At 39.9% G+C, this 21,891-nt stretch overlaps 2 protein-coding genes and 1 pseudogene across 5 annotated transcripts in view; 1 reads left to right on the forward strand and 2 right to left on the reverse strand.

Annotated features, from left to right (window-relative positions):
• LOC103004316 (uncharacterized) overlaps positions 1-21,891 on the reverse strand; it is a 353,565-nt gene that overhangs the window by 101,337 nt on the left and 230,337 nt on the right. The window lies entirely within an intron of this gene.
• ZNF322 (zinc finger protein 322) lies at positions 1,522-16,315 on the forward strand. 4 transcript variants are annotated; one of them, XM_057554191.1, is made up of 4 exons: positions 1,522-1,814; positions 2,425-2,506; positions 2,640-2,728; positions 11,928-16,315. In XM_057554191.1, exon 4 carries the CDS (start codon positions 12,110-12,112, stop codon positions 13,316-13,318), a length of 1,209 nt encoding a protein of 402 aa, XP_057410174.1. In that variant the 5' UTR covers positions 1,522-1,814; positions 2,425-2,506; positions 2,640-2,728; positions 11,928-12,109; the 3' UTR covers positions 13,319-16,315. The 4 variants fall into 4 exon arrangements, with proteins under 4 accessions (XP_057410174.1, XP_057410177.1, XP_057410175.1 ...); XM_057554194.1 differs by lacking the exon at positions 2,640-2,728; XM_057554192.1 differs by lacking the exon at positions 2,425-2,506.
• LOC103002467 (casein kinase II subunit alpha-like) lies at positions 7,611-8,982 on the reverse strand (annotated as a pseudogene).

Here is a 21,891-nt window from a genome sequence, read left to right on the forward strand (position 1 = left end):
CAGGTGAATTGGAAGTGCTCAATAAACATGTGTTGAGTGAATGAAACAATGAATAAAATGAGCTCTTTGCTTGGGTCAATGTATCTTCAAAGAAAAAGCTGAAGAGTTCAATTCAACAATTATTGAGACCTTCCTATACACAGTGCAGGAATCAGAACTCAGTACTTTTCCACTATACAGTCACCACTATTGATACAGCCCTATAAGTACAATGATGGCAAACACAGGCTCTGGTATGAATGTTCATATTTCAGCTTCACTAGTTACTAAATGTGTGATCTTGGGCAAGGTACTCAATCTCTTCCTGCACCAGTTTTCTCCTAAGATAAAAATAATAATAAACATCTCATAGAATTTTTTTTGAATTTTATTTTATTTATTTTTTTATATATCAGGTTCTTATTAGTTATCCATTTTATACATAGTGCATATATGTCAATCCCAATCTCCCAATTCATCACTCATAGAATTTTTGTTACAAGTTAAAGGGATAATACGTGTAAAATGATGAGAACAATGTCTGGAACATATCACATACTCTAAAGTTATTAAAAATTATTTCAAATATTAAGAAGGCTCTGGATAGAATATTTGGGCTTTACTTGGAAGTTTTGATTAAAAACAAACATGAAACTAAGCTGCAACTACTCTGGGGAAGAATTCCAGAATTAGGAACATGATTAGTTAATCTTGAATAAACGACTGTTATGACTCTGATGATACTCTCACCACTCCCTAAACTCAGTATTTTTCTCCCAATCCAAGTTCTTGGTCTCATTACCCAGTTTTTTGTCCTCTATATTCCTAGTACTAATCCTTCCCCTTTGATGTCTGAGGGATTTTAGGAAACTTTTTTTTCATTGAACAACTGAGCAAGGGGAGATGTAGATATAGGTATATTTACTTCTCTCTGAAGGAAATCTCATTTCTGCTCCAACCCAAACATAGGTGATTACTTAAGTTGATTCCAGCCCATAAACAATCAGGAAGGACTGGGAAACCTACAATCAGAGCAGTCCTATCCTCCTCTGCAGTTTTCTCTACCCACACAAAGCCAACACTATCCCCCCTTTAAAGCATTTCATTCATCTCTCTGGCCACATCTTGGGTGACGGAGCGCTTCCACTGTGTTTTGGGATCCTCCATTTCTTCCAGATCCTTCGGGGTGTTTTCCACTGGGTCGGTGGCATCCATGTCTTCTGAGGCTCCTCCTGCCTCGAGTCCTCTTTTAACAGCCTTCAGGAAAGAGAACATAAGTCGGAAACTGTAATATAAACAGGGTTGCTTCTTCTTAGACAAGGTGGCAGTGGGGTCCTCTCGTCACCCCCAGACGTCCGTAGCATCAGAAAGTATTCCTAAATAAAGTCCTCCACTGCTCCGCCCCGAAACACCAAGGGCCCCGGGGCGCAGGCGCCCCAGGGCCCCGCCCCCTGTCCAGAGGCTCGGCCCCTATTGGCCCAGAGGCCGGGGGTGGAGCGCCCTAGTGGCTGAACAGGGGGTGATCATGTGATTCGAGGGGGCGGGGCTGCGCCGGCCGCTTCCCAGCTAGGCTGAAAGGGCTCGGGTAGCTGGCCTTGTCGGCCCTTAAAGCGCCCCCTGGATGGCCTGGCCCTAACTGCCCTCGCCGAGCCACGCAAAGGGGGCTGCTTCTGGCTCTCGTCGGCCTCCCAGGTTGGCTTTCCTTCTTTTCCCGAAGGTGGGCCCTTAGGTTTACCGCCCGGAGCCTGCGGCCGCCGGGAAACCCAAACCCGAGTGTCCGGAGAGTAACCGGAAGTGCCGTCCCAGGCGGAGAGGCGGCGCCGGCTGCTGCCGTGGTAAGCGCGGCCCGCGGGGCCTGGGAGGGGCATGGCCTGCGGGGCCCAGGGATCGGGGGAGGGGTTCTGCGGGACCGGAGACCCCCTCGGCCTCCGCCTGGTAGGAGCAGCCTATGGTCCTCGCAACAGAGCAGGGTCTGGGACCCCCCCCCGCGACGACGACTGAAAGGAGGTCAATGAAAAGTTGAAGGAAGAGAAGCTTAGTACTATCGTTGCTGGAGATAATAGTAAACACTGCCAGGCACTTTTCTAAGTGATCTAAGTGTATCTTTCACTTTGGGGGGAAAAAACAAAACAAGGACGTTGAATGTTCTCCACCCACCGCCCACCCCTATCTTTAAGGCAGAGATTGGTCATGTTGCATCGAATCTGTATGCACAAAAATCTGGTTTGTTTAATCATTCCATAACCATTTTTGGAAACAGGCATTCTATATAGCTTTGTATCATATGCCCTTATCAACTGCATCTTGAGGTTTATAGTGGTAGAAGAATGGGTCATTGATCTCAGAAGTTGAGGTAAAAATTGAAACAAGTAGAACAGGACTCAGGGCTTTATTATGAAGTTAAGGTTAGTCATTACCCAGAGGGATTCTCGATGTTTTGTCTAGAGCTGTTGGGAAGGAACTGATGGCTACCAGTGGCAGGTGCTTCTCGCAGGAGAAAACAGAATGTAAGGAAAGGTGGGAAGAGGTAAGTTACGGTTGAAAGATACTGACCAGACTGGGGAGTAAATGGAACCAATTTTTTGATGTCCAAGCCTCAGAAAAGTTATAAATTTCACAAAAATTATAAATTTCTACATTATTGATTTTTTTTCCTTTAGGAGAGGGAAGAATTGAGTGTTGTGAATAGTTATGGACTAGAGACCTTTTGGAGCCAAAAGGAAGATAGTCTTGAGTCTTTGTTGTTAGGGTAAGTAACATACCAGGCTGTATGTTTCTATATAAACGGTGGATTTTTGAGGGCGGAGGAGAGGGAAACTGGGGGAGATAAGGAGGAATGGGAGAAGATACATGGAAAGAAGATACATGACCCTTTCTTAGCTCCTGAGATAGCAGAGTGCTAAAACCGAGTCCTGTCCTACGAATTTAAGTGTATTTTCTACTCCTTTTCAACAGGTTTATTCACAATAGGCTTTTAGTAATTCCTTTGTGATTGATTTGCAGCCCCCAAAAGGCAGTATGCCCTATGCTTAAGCAGGCCCTGGAGTCAGAAGATGGAGATTTAGATACTGGCTTTGCTACTTACTAGCTGTGAGTTCTTACGTAGTTATTTAACTGCCCTGAGCATCAGGTTTTCTATCTGTAAGGCGAAAACATTGGTATTCATACCTATTTTACAATCTTGGGAAGATTAAATGAGATAATCCATGTAATCAATGAAAAATAAATGAGGCAATCCCTAGCCTGGGACCTGATACAGTAATCATTATCTAGTTTTTTAGATAACACTTTATCGACTTTATCTGCTTGTCACGTACATCCTTTAACTGTAAGGGTAGCCTTGGGCTTTGAAGTTCTGTACTCAACCTGTCTGCCTATTCTGTGTACTCTGATCCTAGCCATGGAAGAGAGAACCAGTCTTTTCCTAGGAAGAGGTAAGAGAAACCTCTTAGCGAAGGGTACCCTGAAGCTAAGACTTGAAGTATATATTTGGGTTTGCCAGATGGACCAGCCAGGGCTACTAGCCTAGCCTGTTATATTGCTACTGAGGCTTAGAGGATGACGATGGCTCTTTTTTGGTTCTGATATTCATTCATATTTTTCATTCATTCTACAAATGTATTCTAGATGCTAGGACTATTACAGTGAACAAAAGACTAAGTCCTAACCCTAATGGAAGTTATATTCTAGTAGGAGAGAGACAAGTTAACAAATATAAGATATATACCACAAAGTTGGATGATGATAAGTGCTATGAAGAGAAATATTGTAAAACAGGCTAAGGGGACGTAGCTATTTTAGATGAAGTAGTCAGGGTGTGCCTCTTTTTGAGGAAATAATTTTCAGTCAGAGACTTGATCAAATAAAGGAGCAAGCTACTTGGGGGGAGAGCATTCTAGGCAGAAGGAGCAAGTGTAAAGATTCTGATGTGCTGTGTGAGGCTGAAGGTAGGGAGAGGTACCACATTATGCAGCGCAGTGAAAATTTTAGGTTTTATTCTTAGAGTGGTAGGAAGCAGTTATAGTATTTTGAACTAGGGAAGTGTCATGGATTACTTTAAATTTTGACAGCCAGACTGTATTTTATTTTCTAGGTGCTGACCTCTAAAAGACTTCCTTATTTTTAATTTTTTCCTTATTTTTAATTTTTTTCCTTGGTGCCCTACAATTGATTGGCTATTTAGGGCAAATATGATACCCTGGGCTGATAAAATTAGGGAATATTGTAATTCATTTACCAGGCTATGACCATGCTCAGAATCGTTTATTTCCACTCTACTCTCCTTTTGACCTTAACAGTAATACACCTTTTAAAAGACAAAACTCCCATACAGCCAGCATCTTAGAGTAGCTATTTGTCTGTATGGATGCATATCTTTACTTAGTTGTGATTCTAAAGTCTTCCTTTTCCTCCTAGCATTCTCCATAAATGTTTTTCTGGTTTTTGCTTAATCTTCATATTAATCATTAACTGATTATTATTTATTATTTAGTTAACTCTTTTAAATGGATTTTGAACAAGGCTTTGCATAAGAGACAGGCACAGAGGATGAGCTCAAGAAATGTTAGTGTTTTTGTGACTGTGAAGATGGAATTAAGAAAATAATAGAACCTACCATTTATTGAGCATCTGTTGAGACCCAGGCATTGAGCCACGTCCTTTATTGACAGTGTCTCGGTTCCCATGGCAACTCCTTAAGATATGTAATGGTATCTTAGTTATTTTATCGAAATTGAAGTTTGAAGCTGAAGGAAGTAACTTACCCAAGTTCTCATAGCTACAAAAGAGCACAGTGGGAAGTTGAGCCAAAATCTGATTCCAGAGTTTGAACATTCAGCTTTAACTATCACAATATACTAACTCTCAGCTCCCATGTTCTTTTTTTTTTAATTTATATATATATATATATTTTTTTTAATTTATTTATTTTTGGCTGCATTGGGTCTTCCTTGCTGCACGCTGTCCCTCTCCAGCTGCAGCGAGTGGGGTCTACTCTTCATTGTGGTGCACAGGCTTCTCATTGCGGTGGCTTCTCCTGTTGCGGAGCACAGGCTCTAGGCGTGCAGGCTTCAGTGGTTGTGGCAGTGGGCTCAGTAGTTGTGGCTTGGGGGCTGTAGAGCACAGGCTCAGTAGTTGTGGCGCACGGGCTTAGCTGCTCCACGGCATGTGGGATCCTCCCGGACCAGGGCTCGAACCCGTGTCCCATGCATTGGCAGGCGGACTCTTAACCACTGCGCCACAAGGGAAGCCCTCAGCTCCCATGTTCTTAAAAAACAAAATAAGATACATTTAAATTTTGAAGTAATTTCAGATTTACAAAAAAGTTATAAAATAATATAAAGAATACCCATACACCCTTCACCCACAGCCCCTAAATGTTTACATTTTACTATGTTTGTTTTATAAGTCTGTCTATACTAATTTCTCTATACATACATGTACCTATATGTACATTTTTTCTGAACCTTTTGAGAGTAAGTTATAGACATAATACCTCATCTCAAACTACGAGAGAATTAGGCCCTAAAGTCCTAAGACATGCTAAGCCCTGAAGTAATAGGTATGCAATGAATTAACTTCTCTCCCATGTGTGTTCAGTGCTACTAGCTACATGCCATCCTTGGGAGAATTGAAAAAATAGTTACTCAAGTCATTTTCTGTAGGGCTTCGTTCTTTGCCAGAACTCTAGTTGAGAAAGCCTGTCCTAAATACTCAATTGTTTATTCCCTGAAGACAAGGCTATTGTCTTATATTATCATTACAGTTATCACAGTCAAAAAATTAACATTCATATAATACTATTATCTGATCGCCAGACATTATTGGAGTTTAGCCAATTGTTCCACTAACGTCCTTTGTAGGAAAAGAAAAATAAGTTTTTTTTGTTGTCCAGGATCCATTCCACCATCACCCATTTCATTTAATTTTCATGTCTTTATTGTGGAACATATCCTCAGACTTTGTCTTTAGACTTTTTTTCTTTTAAGTTTAGGCCATTTATTTGGCAGAATTTTCCTCAGTTTGGGTTTGTCTGATGTTTCCTCATGATTAGATTCAGGTTATACATTTTTGGCAAGATAGCACAGAAGTGATGTTCTGTTCTTCTCTTTGCATCATATTAGGAGGCAACTATATATCTTGTTACTGGTGATGTTAACTCTGATCATTTGGTTAAGGTGGTGTCTTCCAGGTTTCTATACTGTGAAGTTACTTCTTTTGTCTTTGTAATTATTAAATATCTAGTGGGGAGATATATTCAGATTGTGTAAATATCATGATTCTCATAAAACTTTCATCCACTATATTTTTGCCTGAAACAGTTGTTACTCTTCATTGGACATGTGATGTCTTTAATTCCATCATTTATTCTACATTTAATTGTTGGCTTTTTTAATATAATAAAAAACTTTCCCTTCTCGCTCACTATTTATTCACTTTTTTTGGGGGGGGGGATAAATAAAACCAAACGTTTATTTACACCAAAGAATTCCAACACTGGATCTTTCACATATGAAGGACAAAGTATTATGTATATACAGACAGCAAGGGGTGGCAGGGCTGTAACAAGAGAGTTTAGTTTTCCCACAATTACAGGTCTACCATTTCAGTTTTACTGGAAATAGTGGCTCTGCTCCTACCTCTCAGGTACATTTACAAGACTGAGGGGCAGGTCTTCTCAATGGATGGCATGTGAGGGAAGGGGAAGGTAGGAGGAAAAGAAGGTAGAAAGCTTAAAATAAAATGCAGTGGCCACGTCTCTCATTAGCTCTTCAAGAGTTGCTAGCATGAAACCAACATAGACAGTGTTTTTTTCTTTTGTAAAAAGCAGTAATTATACACAGTAACTAACTGAATTCAAAAGGGCCAAGTCAAAGAAAACTGAAAAAGATTTTGCCTTCCCCCTCCTACCAGCTGTAGAGCATGTTGGGAGATGAAAGGGGAGAGGACCAAGGTAAGGAGCCTGGGAGGGACGGTATTAAAGTTTTAAACTGAACTGAAACTAAATTATAAGTGAGTTGCATTTAGGTTAGGTCAGTAAGACATGATTCATACTGAACAGTCGTTTTCAGGACCTGTCTGCACTTTGGGTAGATTTTCAGCATCTCAGTGTAACTAAGACATATTTCCACTAGATTCACCAGTATAACCCCACTGAAGCACTTTCGGAGTAAAGTGATATAAGTGACTAGCAGTACACTGCTCTTGTAGGTTGGGTCCTTTCTTCCTCCTTCCTTCCCACCTCCCTTCAAAAAGCTGCATTTTTGTAATCTCTGGAGGAGAGCATGAAATACAAACCCCTCAAGGTGTGGGATGGTAGGGGAGCAATGGTGGGCATGGGAAGAAATCTCCACCCAAACGCAACAGCCAGAATTGAGACTGGTTTATTTTTGTTCTTTAGGGATGAGGAACTGAATTTGGAAGGGGAGAAAAAAAATTTGTCCGTGAAATATTCCACCTGCAGATAATTTTTCAGGGACTCCCCTGAGTTATGAAAAGTTCGAGTTAAAAAAAAAGAAAGAAAAAAGAAAAAAAAAATCAGCCTATTATAATTTTTTTTTTTATAACTGAACTACTATAAATCCACAAGCAACGGTTCAGACACGGTGCTTCTGAAGTGTTTCACTCCTCCCTGCCAGGCGCAAGCTGCATCAAGGGAGTGAGTGGACTCCCCAGCCTCTGCTCAGGCATCAGGAGACAGAAGGGGCCATTACTGCTGAGCGCCAGCGGCAGCTGGAACAGGCACCTCGAGGGGGTTGGCAGCAGCAATCACTGGTGTAGTCTGCCCGAGGTCCAAGGGGTGAAGGGGTTGGCACTGAAGAAATCCCTGACATCATATTGGCGCTGCTGACAGGCATACTGCCCCCTGGCATGCTAGATGAGCCCATTCAAGCCTGGTCCTTCACAACAGTGTAGAAATAGGGGTGCTCCATGGCCTCTCTTGCGGTGAGCCATGACTGGTGGTCGTACCGCAGCAGCTTGTCCAGGAAATCCAAGGCCTCAGGGCTGACCAGGTGCTGGTTTTCACTGTGGACAAAGCGTTCCCATCGCTTACAGGAATGTCTGCCCAAGATATCGTTAAAACGTGGATCTAATTCAATGTTGTATTTGTCAATATAGTCATGTAAATCTTCTGTCCCCAGAACCTTGGCTGTCCTCACCAACTGATCATAATTGTCATGTCCATGGAAAAATGGCTCCTTTCGGAAGATCACACTTGCCAGCATACAACCCAAGCTCCACATACCCAAACTATAATCATACATCTGAAAGTCTGCAAGTAGCTCAGGACTTTTGAAATATCGGGAAGCAACTTGGACGTTATGTTCTTGGCCAGGATGGTAAAACTCAGCCAAAGCCCGGTCTATTAGCCGTAGCTTTCTGTGCTCATGATCAATCACAACATTATAGGGCTTTACATCTCTGTGCATAATCCCCATCCTGTGACAGTAATCCAGGGCCTTCAGAATCATACATGTAAAATCGAATATCATAGTCTGTTAACGTCTGGTACAATTGCTTGAAGTCTGTGTTGTTTACGTGTTCAAAAACCAAGGCGGGAGTTCGTGACACAGGGTCTTTTACAATGTCTGCCAGTGTGATGATGTTGGGACCGCCTTGCAAATTCTCCAAAATCTTTATTTCACGCTTGATTTTCTTCTTCTTTACCGGCTTGAGAATTTTAACACAACTTTTTCATTATTTGTGATGTTGATGGCTTCAAATACTTCACTGTATTTACCCGGGCCTAATTTTCTAACCAGCTGGTAGTCATCTTGATTTCCCCATTCCACCACATGTGACTTGTAATCCCAGTACTCTCAGGGTCTGTGCGTATTAACATCTGTGTAAACTCTGGCCCTGCTTGGCATGGGTCCCGACATGTCAGACAGGTTGGCGGACAAAGCTGGACTTGACATTTGGAGAGATGGCAGTCACTGTGTTGAGAGGCAGCTGGGGGTAAGACCTTGTTTCAGAACTGTTTCCTTCAAACTGTGGTGGAAGCTGCAGTGGAGGCGGCCACTCTCCCCTCTCTTCACACAGACAATATGGCGGCGGCAGACTATTTATTCACTTTTTAAATGAGTATGGATTCATGGATTCTTATTGTGTTACTAATTTATCACTACCATTATTTATTTTGATGTTGTTTGTTCCAGATTTGTATAGTGGCAGCCCCTTCAGCCTGGCTCCTGGGTCCACTTGGCATATTGTCACCACTTTTTGAGCACTTCCTTATTTTCTGACACAACAAGATGTTCCAGGTTCATCTTGTACTTTCTAAACCCTGGAATTAGCCATTTCTCCAGTGAGCCTTGATTCCTTTCAATGGGAAATGGTGTTTAGAAACCACGCTCTAAGTGCTTGGTGTGCTCATTACTACTGGGATTTCATCGTTTCTGTGACCTCTCAGCTAGACATTAGTAGAAAAAAAGTACACACTTTCACACATACACACATTTCTATTTTTTCTGTATATACTTAGAAACCTTGACCTCATACTGATACTTCTAATTCCAGTTAAACACTACAGATGCAGAATTCATTCTAGCCTTTCCCTTTTCTGTGTTTGTAACCCCCTTCGCTGACAGTGAAGCATCTGGGTGCCGTTATATTTATTTATTTGTTCATTCCTAGGCTATACATTAAGTAGTGAACCTTTTCCACTCTGGGGGAAAACTCCTACTAATTAGAGTTCAGTAATTGTTTATAGTCCTTTTTATCTTTAGTTTGAGTTTATATAATCCTAATACTGTATTATAAAATTATTTGAGTTATTTTTCCCCCTCCTGGGTGGTTTTGTTATTAATTTGATATACAGACTTGTTTGTTTTATTTGTATTCCATTTTAATTTTTTTCTCCCCCTGCTTTTCTATTTATTTATGTATTTATGTATTTGTTGAATATGTGAAATGTAACAGTTTAAAAAGTAAAAATGTGTGTTTTACAAAAATGTATATACTAACAGAAGTATGACTCTCTTTCCATCCACCCTTTGATACCAGTTTCATTTTCCTGTCCTTTTGATCCCATTTACACCTACCTTGTGATGATAACCAAACTCATTAGTTTCTTCTTTTCTGAGCTTCTTTTTGGCCAAATGAATAGATACATGTGTAGTTTCTCGTTTCTACTTCATTCTTACACAAAATGTAGCATACTTTTTTACACCGTTGCTTTCTAAAATTTACGGTTTATCCTAGAAATTGCTCCACATCAATTCATAAAGGTTATCTTCATCCTGTTTTACAGCTACAAAGTACCTCATTATATGTGAACATACCTCCTCTGTGTCAGGCACTGTCCCAGGTGCTAGGGAAACAGCAGCAAATGAAATGAACTAAAATCCTTGTCCTTTAGGGGCTTACATTCTATGGAGAAAAATAAAACAGGAAAGGAGAGAAGGAATGTTGTATGTGCGGGTCAGCTGGGGTGGAGGTGTGTCATAATTTAAAATAGGATGGTCAGTCAGGCCTTACTGAGACTATGACAGTTTACCAAAGATTTGAGTGAGGTGAGAGAGGGAGCCTTGAAGATCTAAAGGAAGAGCACTTTAGCAGGGAGAGACTACAAGCACAAAGACCTTGAAATGGGAATGGACCTGGCTTGTTTGAACAACAGCAAGGAAGCCAAGGTGACTAGCGTGCAGTACACACGAGAAGAGCAGGGAAGTGTGTCGGAGTGGTAACTAGGAGTCAGATTTCCTAGGGACTGGTAGGTTCTAATAGGAGCAGTTTTGGTGGAGTAGTGAGGGTATTTGATTGGAGTATGTTCCAGAAACCTTGGAAAGTAAGAATTAAAGACAATAAACAGGTTGATTTCTTTTGAGGAATTTTGCTGTAAAGAGAAACAGAAGTGAGACAATAGATCGAGCGTGAGGTGGTTGAGAGAAGTTTCTTGTTAGTGCTTTTGTTTTAGGAGAGAGGTAACAGCTAGTTTGCTGATTAGTGTGATCCAATAGGAAAGAACAAATTGATATTGCAGGAGAGAGAGGATAGAATTGCAGGAGTGATGTCTTTGTGGCAAAAAGGGGTGGAATCCAGTACACCAATGGACAGGTTGTCCTTAGATTGAGCAGGGGCAGTTTGTTATCTGTGGTAACAGAAGGAAAGATGGAGAGTGCATGACCACACTTGGAAGAGGTTGGTTGATGTGGTGGGAGCATGTGGAAGTGTTTTTTTTATGTTTTTGGTTTTTGGCTTCCTTAGATTTTCTCAGTAAAATAGGAAGCAAAGTCATCCTATTTTTTTTTTTATCAGCAGTAAGTTGGGATTTTTCTTTTTGAGCAAGCTTTGTGCTCATACGACCATATCAAAGCAGAATCTTAGGCCCCTTTATCATAATAATAGTTATTATAATAGCTAACACAGAGTGCTTACCATGAGATAGATCGTGATTAATTTATTATTCACCTCAATGATGTGAGATAATTTCCATCATTAATCCATTTTATAGATGAGGAAACTACATACAGAGTGATTAAGTAACTTACCTGACATCACACAGCTAGGATGATAGTCATAGAAACTTACTTTCTCTCTCTTTGCACTGGGAATTCTAATGATCATTAACCATTTTCTTCCAAACCTCACTATAGAAGGGACTGCACACATACTCATAGCCCCTTTTGGATTGTTTTCTTCATGAGCAGGCGTACTAATTATTAGGCGTCTTGATTATTCAGTTGAACCAAAGGAAGAGGAGGAATCCTGGTTTTGAGATCACCTGAGTTCATTAAAGAAACAATTCTTCCTGGTACTTGCCCTGTATGTGTTGCTGATTGGTTTTATACTAGCAAAGAGGAAAACTAACTGCTTTCAACCCCTGTAAAACCTAGAGCACTTGTGGACTTTGATGCAGAAATTCTGTCTTTTCTGCAGCAATTTTAATTTTGAGCATTTTTTCTTAGTTAAAGGAATATAAATAATACTTCTTCTTTGTCTCACAGGGTTGGAAATACCAAGTAAAGAATTAGTATATATGATGCTGGAAACTTGCAGAGAGGAGCTGCTCATGACTGAAAGGTCTAAAACAGATGTATCTTTCAAGTTCTCATCGAGAAAATGACTGTGAAGAAAATGATGGGTCAGGAAGACCAGTGGAAAACTCCCTAGGAGAGAGCCATAGAAAATGTACACTTCAGAAGAGAGGTATAATCAGAGAACTCAAAAAAGGAAAATATATCATGTGTGCCCTCAGAAGGGTAAAAAGATTTTTATTCATGTGCATGAGATTGCTCAAATAGATGATCAGATATACCAGTGCCTTGAACGTGAGCAAAACTTCTGTGAAAACTTAGCTCTTATTATGTGTGAGAGAACCCATACTGGGGAGAAACCTTATAGATGTGATATGTGTGAGAAAACCTTCATCCAAAGCTCAGATCTTATTTCACACCAGAGGATCCACAATTATGAGAAACCTTATAAATGTAGCAAATGTGAGAAGAGCTTTTGGCACCACTTAGCCCTTTCAGGACACCAGAGAACACATGCAGGTAAAAAATTCTATACATGTGATATTTGTGGCAAGAATTTTGGTCAGAGCTCTGATCTGCTTGTCCACCAGCGAAGCCATACAGGCGAGAAACCGTATCTATGTAGTGAGTGTGACAAATGCTTCAGCCGAAGTACAAACCTCATAAGACACCGAAGAACTCACACAGGTGAGAAACCATTTAAGTGTCTGGAGTGTGAAAAAGCTTTTAGTGGGAAATCAGATCTTATTAGCCACCAGAGAACTCATACTGGTGAAAGGCCCTACAAATGTAATAAGTGTGAGAAAAGTTACCGACACCGTTCAGCCTTCATTGTTCATAAAAGAGTTCATACTGGGGAGAAGCCCTATAAGTGTGGTGCCTGTGAGAAATGCTTTGGCCAGAAATCAGACCTTATTGTACACCAGAGAGTCCACACAGGTGAGAAGCCGTATAAATGCTTAGAATGTATGCGAAGTTTTACTCGGAGCGCCAACCTAATCAGGCACCAGGCAACTCACACTCACACTTTTAAATGCCTGGAATATGAGAAGAGTTTCAGCTGTAGTTCAGACCTTATTGTGCATCAAAGAATTCACATGGAAGAGAAACCACATCAGTGGTCTGCATGTGAGAGTGGCTTCCTCCTGGGCATGGACTTTGTTGCCCAACAGAAAATGAGAACTCAGACAGAGGAGCTGCATTATAAATACGGTGTCTGTGATAAAAGCTTTCACCAGAGCTCAGCCCTTCTTCAACATCAGACAATCCACATCGGTGAAAAACCATATATCTGTGATGTGGGTGAAAAAGGTCTTGAGCTCAGCCCTCCCCATGCATCAGAAGCCTCACAAATGTCTTGACCAGACAAGAAGTTATAATGCCATAAAAAATGTATTTACAATGTAAGAGAACTCCTTAAGATGAAGAACTCTAAGCAAATCTCAGACTTTCCTCAGAGCTCAGATTTCACTGCGGACCAGAGAATCTGCAGTTGTAGGAAGTTGAGAAATGGTTTGCCCAGAGAGCTGTCCTTACAGAACCTTATCAACCACTCCAATGAGAAACCTTACAAATGCTCTGAGTTTGGGAAAACCTTTAGTCCAAGCTTGTATCTGATCACCCACAAGAGGATTCATACAGGTGGGAAACCTTACAAATTTGGTGAATGTGAGAAAGCTTTCTAGCAATGGTCACCTCTTCTCATTCCAAGAGAATTCACATTGGTGGACAGCATTTTTAATACCCTGTGTCAACAGTGCTTCAGAGAGTGTGCACATTTCGTTGGACGTCAGAACGCCCCACTGGGGAGAGACCCCCACAAGTGTGAAGAAAGCTTCTAACAGAACTATGACTTTCTTACCTATCAGAGAAGCCATACAGGTGAAAATTTCTATATTTACCTTGAAGGTGGCAAAAGCATTAGGTGGAGAGCCTTCTTGGGTTTGCACCCCCCCCCAAAAAAAAAAAAACAATCTGAGGAAAGACCTTATGAATTCTCTGAATGAGGAAAGCTTCTGTCAGTGATTGGTTTTTGTGGTATACTGGGGAACTCACATAAGTGAAAAACCCTATAAATAACCTTGAGTCTAAAAAAAAGCCTTGCAGGAAATCCCTACCTTATTGTGCCCCAAAGAACCTACTCTGCAGATAATTTTGTTCTAGTAAGAGATCTAACTGAGGACTCTGTACATTTAATAGGTATGAGAAGAACTGTTCTCATAGTTAGTTGACCCATATAGTAGAGATGACTTTTAATGAGTCAATATGTAAACTTTTTTTTAGATACCCAGAAACTTTTTCTGGGAGGAGCTAGGGCAGGTCAGAGTAGGCCTGATGGGAAACTCAGGTAAAGATGCTTTTCTTTTATCTGAACCACTTAATGATTGCTTTACTTACAGTTTTTAAAATTTGGAACTCCAATAAAGAAAAGGACTGTAACCTTGAGATAGATGGTGTGGCATGTGTTACTGTTGGGGGAAAGAAGTACATTTATTTTGCCTCTGTCGATTTTGTAATTCTTGGCTGGAATGGGGACTAGTGTGTTGATAGCAGCATGGGAACCTTTTGCTGGTTGTGAAAAGAACTAAGCAGCTAGGGAGTAGTTATCATAGATCAAAACTTCCCAAGGCTTCCCCTTTGGAGGGCCAACCTCATAACGAGGTAGAATACTCAGCTTTTTACTTGTGAGTTGAGGCATACCCTCACAAGTTTCCTTTCCCTAAAATCTTTCAAATTATTACTGGTATTTGCAGTTTCAGCTTTAGAGATTCATTTCTTCTCAACTCAGAGATGCACGTTCCAGGATAATAGTTATGATTTTTGCTAGTACCCATACTTTTGTGACTTCATTTATCATGTGTCTTTCAATGGTAAGATATCCTCATCAGCTCCTTGCAAAATAATTAAGGGAAAGCTGAAAGAAAGGTTTAAGCCTGAGTAGGCTTTAAACTTTACAGAGTAAAACACATCATGATGCATTATTAATGGAGAAGCTAGACTTTGATTTTGAGAATCATGACTCAAAAGCTGGTGTTTTGTTTTTTTTTTTCCACTCCATTATCCTGCTGTTTATAGCAAATCAAGCCGCATAATGACATGCCTTTCATTTACTTCGGTTCTGCCAAGGAAAGAGAATACTTTTTATTCCTAGGGAAAAGACTGCAATCACCACAATATAAGGTATATATTTCGCTTGTAATGTAGGATTCTAAATGCTAGAAGGGAAAAGTAGTTAGCAGATTCATCAGAGGTTTAAGGATAAGCACTTATCTCCAACTTAACAGAATAATTATGATTACCTTTAATATTCTCCAGAAATACTCTAATTAATCTAGGGATCTGTAAGTGGACACTTCTGAGGTTTTTTTCTTCCCTCAGATTAAAATACATTTAATATAAATACTTAAAACTTCTACAGTATTTGGGACTGTAGGCTTGGTGAATAAGTATTTTGAGTCCTCTGGTTTATCTTAGCAAATCCTGAACTCCGGAGAGCGTTGGTGTTCGGACTCATGGCGGTGGCCAACTGTTGCACTGCCACCTTGTGTATGGCTCTAAGCTTTGATCCTGATGACTGGTTGATGACCTTGATAATCTTAGGGTCAGAGGATATAGCTCATAGTGATAATAAGGAATCTGATTCTAGGGTGTTTTTTTCTTTCTTCTTTTAGAAAACAGGTCCTAGAAGTTTATTTGATCTGATGTATTTTAGTAATTTTCATAAATAGCTCTTATACCATAAATAGTTGCTCGGTGTGATAAAACACACAAGATGTATTTGTTTCTCTTTGGTGAAAATCATGCCTATCACTAGTATATGTTTGACAATTGTAATTCTTAAAATAGTATTGGGTGTATGGCTTGGTGGTGATGAAAATTAGTCCTTATGGCTACTTGTTAGTCATTAGAGAGAACTTGGAGAAGGGAACAGAGTTTGTATCTTTGGCAGGGCAATGACTTGCCCCTTCTTTCAACTAATCTTCCTGGTAATTGTCTCTAGTCTTTAAGTAAATTAAGAATGGACCATCCCTCAGACAGAGAACTTTGGGGGTATGAAACAGGTCTGAGGGCTTTTAACCATGGGGGGAAAAAGGTGTTGGTATTACTCATATAGAATAACCTGAGGTTGGAAAGGACCACTTGGGAGCCTGTAACCAAAACTAGAAGGTAACTTCTGGGATGGATGGAGGTTCTCTTGAAACAGTGCCAACCTAAATCTACCTCAGGTAAGTAGTCAGAGTGACTTTTTCACGATTTCAGACCAAACGAGACACTTGTATTCAGTCAATGTATTCCTATGCTTTAATGTTTTTGTTTTCCCTTAATTCTTAAATAAAAGCATTGTTCTGAAAACTCCATTTTTGCCTCCACTGTACTAAGAAAAAGCATTTCCCCTATACTTGCGTTAGAATAAAGCAGATGTTCAGGAGTCCTTTCACAGTGTATACATATATCAAACTATCATAGTGTACACTTTAAATACCTTACATTTTTATTTGTCAGTTATATCTCAGTAAAGCTGAGGGGAAAAAGAATAAAGTGGATATTCATGTGACCCTTTGGCCTGGTGGTGATGATAGCCATTGGACCATCTCTAGAATTCCAAGATTTTTTTTTTTTTAAGAATTCCAGGAATTTTTGATGCTAAGGCAAATAATGAATGGAAACCTGGAAGGAGTTATTGTCTTTGCTCTGCTGTAGGCATTGGATCCTTTTGGAGCCTCCCCATTGCATTACATACAGAGCACAGGGAGGAGTAATAGCTTAAACTGACCGTATTTGGGACTAAAATTCAGAAACAACAAAACTTCTGTCTATACCCTCAAAATAAAGGACAATTTTGAATTTTCAATTCCCAGTGGAATTCATGTATGACTCCAGTTCTACCTCTTATCACCTCATCTTACCATGTGTTGGAGTGAGGCAAAGGAGATGGTGTAAAAAGGGTGGCACTGATTTACCTCCCATTATGAAGTTTGCCCCAGTTTACATCTGTTTGCTCTGCCACAGAATAGGTCCCAGCGTTTTAAGTGGCTCTCATTGTGGGAAAAGAAAAGTTAAGACAATTTGGATGGATGAAAAGGGGAAGGGAAAATGGTACAATTTCAAGTTTTGTTTTTTCTTTTGACATAAAGTGGTGTGGCTAAAACAAGGCCTGTGGCCTTTATGCTTATCCCCCCGCTTAAAGTGATGCTACATCCCAACGTTTAGCTGGGCTGTGGCGAGAAATATTTCTGGGAAAAACACTAGTCATGGCCCTTACAAGTAATTAGAAGAGAAACGGTGCCACACTCGGGTAGAAGAAGGGAAAGGTGCCTCCCAGTACACGGGTATGCCCCAAGAGTTTCTTGAAAGAGTTCTTCACATTGCTTCCTGACGGGCTGGGGAGGACTTGTATGTGACTGAAGCTTTGTTGTTCCATGCCCAAAATATTAGCTTGTGTCATTACCCAAGCAGAGATTTGGACTTTAAAGTGAGGGAGACTGAAGGCAGTTAACGCTTGCAGAGAGAATCCTTTTTCCATCTGGCACAGGACACTTTAAAAATAGGGGTATAGGAATCCAACTCTCAGTAGTAACTGATAACATCAAATAATTGGTAATTAGTGAAGAAAGGAGAAGTCTCTTGGAGTAACTCCTGTTGTTTATCTTTTATACCCACTTTCAAATTCTCTGCAACCCTCTTGTATCCAGGAATCTTGGTCTTAATTGCCTGGCTCAGCAATTTGCATTAATGTATCTGAAAATGAGAAGTCTTTTGTATGGAATTCAAAGTGAACCTCCTCACTATTGAATCCAGCACCTCGTCTAGATGAGGAGCCTCAGTCTTGCAGATGAAGTTGGAGCTGCTTTGGGAGACATGAGGGCAATTGGTTCGGGGGCAGTAGGGCCATATCATGATTTACCAACAGGCAGTTTAAAACACATCAGTTGTTTCTGACTGAGCAGGGGACTGATAAGGGAGTTGTTTGGAACAGTCACAGTTGTTTGGAACAGGGCTGCAGTGACCTGTCTTCTCTCCTCTGTCAATGTCATAAGCCCACACTCTCAGCCCTCATTCTCCAGCCCTATTCAGCCACCACCACCCCTGCATAGGATCATCTACTCCAATGAGAAAAATCTCTAGTAGAGGCCTCCTGACCACTTCAAAACAAATCTCTTTATCCTGCCTTTCTTCTCCCAAAGGAATAAACGTCCTGACTCCTTTAACATGCCAAGCACATTCTCTTCAACAACCTCTGAAACCTTCCTCATTTATCTCTCTCTAGATTTTTTCATTTATTTCCTTCATTGAGATTTCCCCTCATGTCTTCAAATATGTATAGATGTCCTTTCATTCCCTGTCTTTTTTTTTTTTTAAGCTTTAGGTTGCCCTTAATAGGCTAGTGTTTCTCTTAATTTTCCCCCTTCCAGAATTCACCAGCTTAAAATCTATACTGCCTCCGTTTCTAAGTGTTCATTTCCTATCATGCTATAATCTGGCTTTACACAGTTTCCTGCCTAGCTATTCTCTCAAAGATCATGAGCGACCTTTGAAACAACGTGGATGATGTGCTCGCCAACACGGCACATCAGTTGCCTGCCTCTTTTTTTTTGTCCTTAGCAACACAGTATAGTACTGATTCTCACCCTCTCTTTCTGACATTTCTTTCTGTTGACGCCTATGTTGGCTCCTTTTTTCCTAATCTCATAAAGCATAGGGGCTGATTACCTGCTTTTTCTTAGAAAATGTATTCATCTGTATTGTATGTCTTTTACTCAGATGTAAGTAACCTCCAAATTCTCATTCCCATAAGAGCTAATTTTAGTTTTCCAGCATCCTGAGTCATTTCTCTTAAAGGTTCAAACCATGTAAAATCCGACTCATTTCCATTTCCAACCACTGACCCATGTCCCAATTTTTCCATTAGGATTGATGGCACCACCTTTGCTGAGCCAGGGTATCATCTTTGACTCTTTCTTTTCTCTCCCTTGTCACCAGATCCTGTTATACTTTCTTCATGTCTCTCACCCTTATTCCTTCATTTGCATTCTCATTATAACCACTCTAGTCCAGAAACTTATTAGTTTTGATTTTTACAATAATCTCTCTTATCTCTCCTCTTTCTCTCCATCCTACTCAGTTCAGTAGGTTTACCTGCTTTTTACACTGTCTTATGCAACCTTAAATAGATTACTTTCCATTACTTATAGCATCAACTGTACGTTTTCTAACCTAGCTTTTACGGAGCCTAAAATTTGATCCCTTTTTAGATATATTTTCTGAAATTAATCTAGAGCTGACATTTCACCCTCATCTGTTGTGCGGCAGGAGTGTGGTTTGATGAATCGAGGGCAACTTCAAGCATGAAATACCATTTCCTTTGGTTTGTGAGCCCAAGTTTAAGCTAATTTAGCACCTAGCATTATCCTGATTAGCATTATGGGTCTAAGGTGGGCACATAAACTATGTTGGCCCAAATAGACTAAAGGAAAAATCTTATATAAACTCCTCCCCACTCATTCCACAGGCATGGTTGATCTGGCTCTGGGGAGTGACAGAAAGCAGAGCTGAGAAAATTGCCAAGAGATGGGTCAAGAACCATGGCTGAAAAAAAGATGAGAAAAAAAGTCCTTTTTGATGACGTCTTATTGAGTTGGGTTTCTATTACTTATAACTGAAAACATTTTCATATATTCCATAAACTCTTACCTAGTTAGGCAGTTTTCCTTGCTATCCACTGAACATACTTGTTTTTTGTTTACTGTGCTTTCTGTACTTGGACTGTGTTTCATATTGCTTTCTAGCTACTCAAATCTAAATATCTGAATATAAATATCTGTACAAAATATGAATTTATATGGAACTCATACATCCTTGGAAGGCTCTCTGGTATCTGTTCTCTGATGACCGGAAGTGACTATGGAAGATATCCATGGATGAAGGACTCTACTGGGCTTGCACAATTTTATGGATTATGCGTCAGATGATACTCAATATCTAAAAGGAAGCTCAGGTCACATGGCCATCCTTTGTATCCCATTGTGTAGCATTAAGTCTCTACAAAGCCCAGTAAAGAGTGAGGAGCTTTTTCTCAGTTATTCTTTTCCTGTGAATTGACAGAGGCTTCATAGAGCATCTCTATTTAACATGGACCCTTGATGCACCATTGGATCTGGTATCATAAAGCCCAGTTACACAGCAACTTGTTCAATACTCTAAATCAGCTACAAAGTAGCTTAATGGATTTGGGGACTGAGATGAAATAAGGTAGGTAGAGTTTTGGTAAGGCTCCATCTATCCCTCATTTGGCACTTATAGGGAGGAGCTCTCCAACTATTCTTACTCATGGTGTTACTGGGGCTTCTGAGTGTTTACTGGACTTCTCCTCCCATGGGTCCTTCTCATGGAAATGATAGGACTCCACATTTCCCGGTGATCAGAACTAACACGTATCCCCAAACTGTCCAACTGATGATAAGTATCAGGCATTTGAATCTGAGCTTTTAAAGATTTCTAATTAGGGTCAGGCAGGAAATTTTAGTGGGAGCCATACAAAGAGAGAACTAAGAATGTAATGACTGTTGAGTGAAGGTCCAATATTTGAATCACTCCTGTCATAAGGAAAAAGAGGCCAATAGTGACTGGTGTTGTCTATTTTAAGACAATGTGTGGCCATTATTGAACATTCGAAATATTCCCCAAAAAGTAATAATTAAAAAAGTGATACAGAAGGGAATATCCCTCATCAACTCAGCAATCATCTCAGACTCTGAATTAGCAAATAATTCTGCTCTTTTTCTTAACCATAGTAAAGTAAAATATCACTGGCAGCAAGCCTATGCATTATATGAAAGCTGTTTAATGAAGAACAAGCATGTTTGAGGCTTATTAGTAGCTTAATCTAAAAGTGTCAACTGACAAAGAAAATAGGGTGAATGAAAAAAGCTTATTGAACAAGTTTTTCCATGGGATAGAGAACAATGAAATCCAGGGACCAAGATGTCATTGTTAACTTTGGAAGAAGAGAGCCTGCACAATAGAATCAACTGGGAAGATTTTTAACATAGCAATGCCTGGTTTCTTCCGAAGAGATTCTGATTCAATGAGTCCAGAAAGGTCAGGTACTAGAAAACATTTTTGAATCATCTCCTCAAAAGATTCTAGTAAGTATCTAAGTTTGAGAACCACTCAGAGGCAGGAGAAATTGTGAAGATGTTTAAAGCCAGACATTAGGTGACTATTTCAAGCAGTCTGTATTATTAATGATGAAAGAAACAGATCATTCTCTACTACCTGGTATCAAAAACAAAGCTTATGCTGGAAACAGAAGCAATTACCTTGATGACCTTGGAAAAAATTGAAGATAACTTCACCAGTGGAATTAAAGGCAAGAGACTAAATCCCTATGGACTAAGAAATTTAACTAGGGGAAAAAATCCTAGGAATTTAAGCCTTTTTATTTACTCAGTGCTATTGTTTCTTCTTGGGAAACACCAGAAGGTAAGATTGGAAAAAGAAGTTTAAATTTCAAAATTTCTAGCACCTTCATGGTTTCAATGAGGCAGAAATGGATGACAACCTATACTATTTTAGATACTTTCAAAGCAGTAGATACATTTTCATCTTAACTTGGCCTACCTTAATTCATCTCATATTTAAAAGTTGAGAAATATTAGTCTTGTCTAGGTCTTGGGTTCTTTTTAAAGAATATTATGTGAATATAAGACATTATGATTTGACTGTACTATAATGTACACAACTTTAAAACTCATTCAGAGAATCTCTTCATGGATCTATTTAATTAAATCTACACTTTTTTTCCCCTAAGAAGCACATATTGAACTCTTTGTAAAGCAAAGTTCTGTTTGATTAAAACAGTACTTTTTAAAATGACATTATCTTTTAGTGACCTATACTCTAGTTTAGAGAATAAGTCATTATACAAAATAAT

The sequence above is a fragment of the Balaenoptera acutorostrata genome, chromosome 10 (assembly GCF_949987535.1).
Source record: "Balaenoptera acutorostrata chromosome 10, mBalAcu1.1, whole genome shotgun sequence".
Lineage (NCBI taxonomy): Eukaryota > Metazoa > Chordata > Mammalia > Artiodactyla > Balaenopteridae > Balaenoptera > Balaenoptera acutorostrata.

Excerpts from the sequence above, each read along its gene's own strand:
- ZNF322 (XM_057554191.1), top strand. The coding sequence starts at position 12,110 with ATGTACACTTCAGAAGAGAGGTATAATCAGAGAACTCAAAAAAGGAAA.